Raw genomic sequence first — 1,235 nt, forward strand, 5'->3', positions numbered from 1 at the left:
CTAGGAAAAGGGATTTGATAGAACAATCACCTCTCGGCGCGGCTGCTTCGCTTCTCGTCCTCGGACATCACCACCTGCGTCCCAAACCGCTCCGCTCGGCGCATCTTCTTCTCTAGATCCGTGGCTGCCCCACCGGCGGCGGCGGCCGCGGCAGCGCTAGGGTTTTGGGCTGCTGTCGGGGAAGTGGGATTCGGCGCCTCCCCTGCGGCAGCAGCCGCCGGGGCCGTGAGCTCAGCGGTGGCCGGGACTTGCGCGGGCTTGGAATCCTGAGATGCCATCGGAGAGAGCTCGTCGGGCAGGGAGGTCACGGTCGCGGACGCGGTGTGCGGCAAGAGATTTTCTGCTCTGCTGCTGCTTTTTCCTGCTCGAGTTCGCCTCTTCGCCCCCCTCTTCACGCAGGCTAAGGCCCTTTGTCTTCGCAGATGGGCCACTTGGGTCGGTTCGAAGACAAAGGGCCTTAGCCTGCGTGAAACACTAGCACAAACCAGTCCGCTCCAAAATACGTCGCAAATTAGATTTCGTTAGAACCCCTAAAAAAATAGATTTCGTCATCAACTCAAAAAAACAATACATTTCGTCAGGTTTCTGCTATTTTTTTATTTCTTCACGTATTAAAAAAGAGACTTTCCACGACAAATGTTTATTTTAACCAATAATTGCTCTATTAGCAAATATTTTGTCCGCGAACCAATATGTGATTGGATGGTTAGAGGGACAGTGGTATCCCAACCCACTAGGGTTCAAGTCCTGGTGCTCATATTATTTCTGGATTTATTTCAGAATTTCCGGCGATGCGCTTTCAGTGGGAGGAGACTTTCCCATCAACGACGAGACGCCTACAGTGACTTCGTAAATCTCAAGATGATATGCCAGCTCAGTCTCTCGAATGTGCTCATAGAGATAGGATGTGCGTATGTGCATTCATATGGGTGAATGTGTGTGCGTATGTATGAGCGCTTGCGTCTGTACTGTGTTAAAAAAAGAAAATATTTTGTCTGACCAAAAATTTATGTCACAAGATTCATATTACAAAATATTTATTTATGTTATGGATTTTAATTAAAAATGACATCTTATTTAGAGGGTGACAACTTTATTGATTATTCAACAATATTACATAGAGTTCCTGGGATGCAATCTGGAAGAGAATAGAAATGGGCTAACTGAATATTTACAAGCTCTAGCTAAGGGCATCTCCAACAGTAACCCGTAAATTTCCTCTCGTATTCGTCAGC

The 1,235-nt window shown here is 47.3% G+C and overlaps 1 protein-coding gene across 1 annotated transcript in view; it reads right to left on the bottom strand.

Annotated features, from left to right (window-relative positions):
• Nucleotides 1–385, bottom strand: part of LOC119290751 (protein MODIFIER OF SNC1 11-like) — a 2,953-nt gene extending 2,568 nt beyond the window's left edge. The window contains exon 1 of the mRNA XM_037569396.1: nt 31–385. Within this exon, the coding sequence (XP_037425293.1) occupies nt 31–278 (248 nt within the window). The 5' untranslated portion in view covers nt 279–385. The remainder of the gene's footprint in view (nt 1–30) is intronic.
• Nucleotides 386–1,235: the final 850 nt, after the last annotated feature.

The sequence above is a fragment of the Triticum dicoccoides genome, chromosome 4B, assembly GCF_002162155.2.
Source record: "Triticum dicoccoides isolate Atlit2015 ecotype Zavitan chromosome 4B, WEW_v2.0, whole genome shotgun sequence".
NCBI lineage: Eukaryota > Viridiplantae > Streptophyta > Magnoliopsida > Poales > Poaceae > Triticum > Triticum dicoccoides.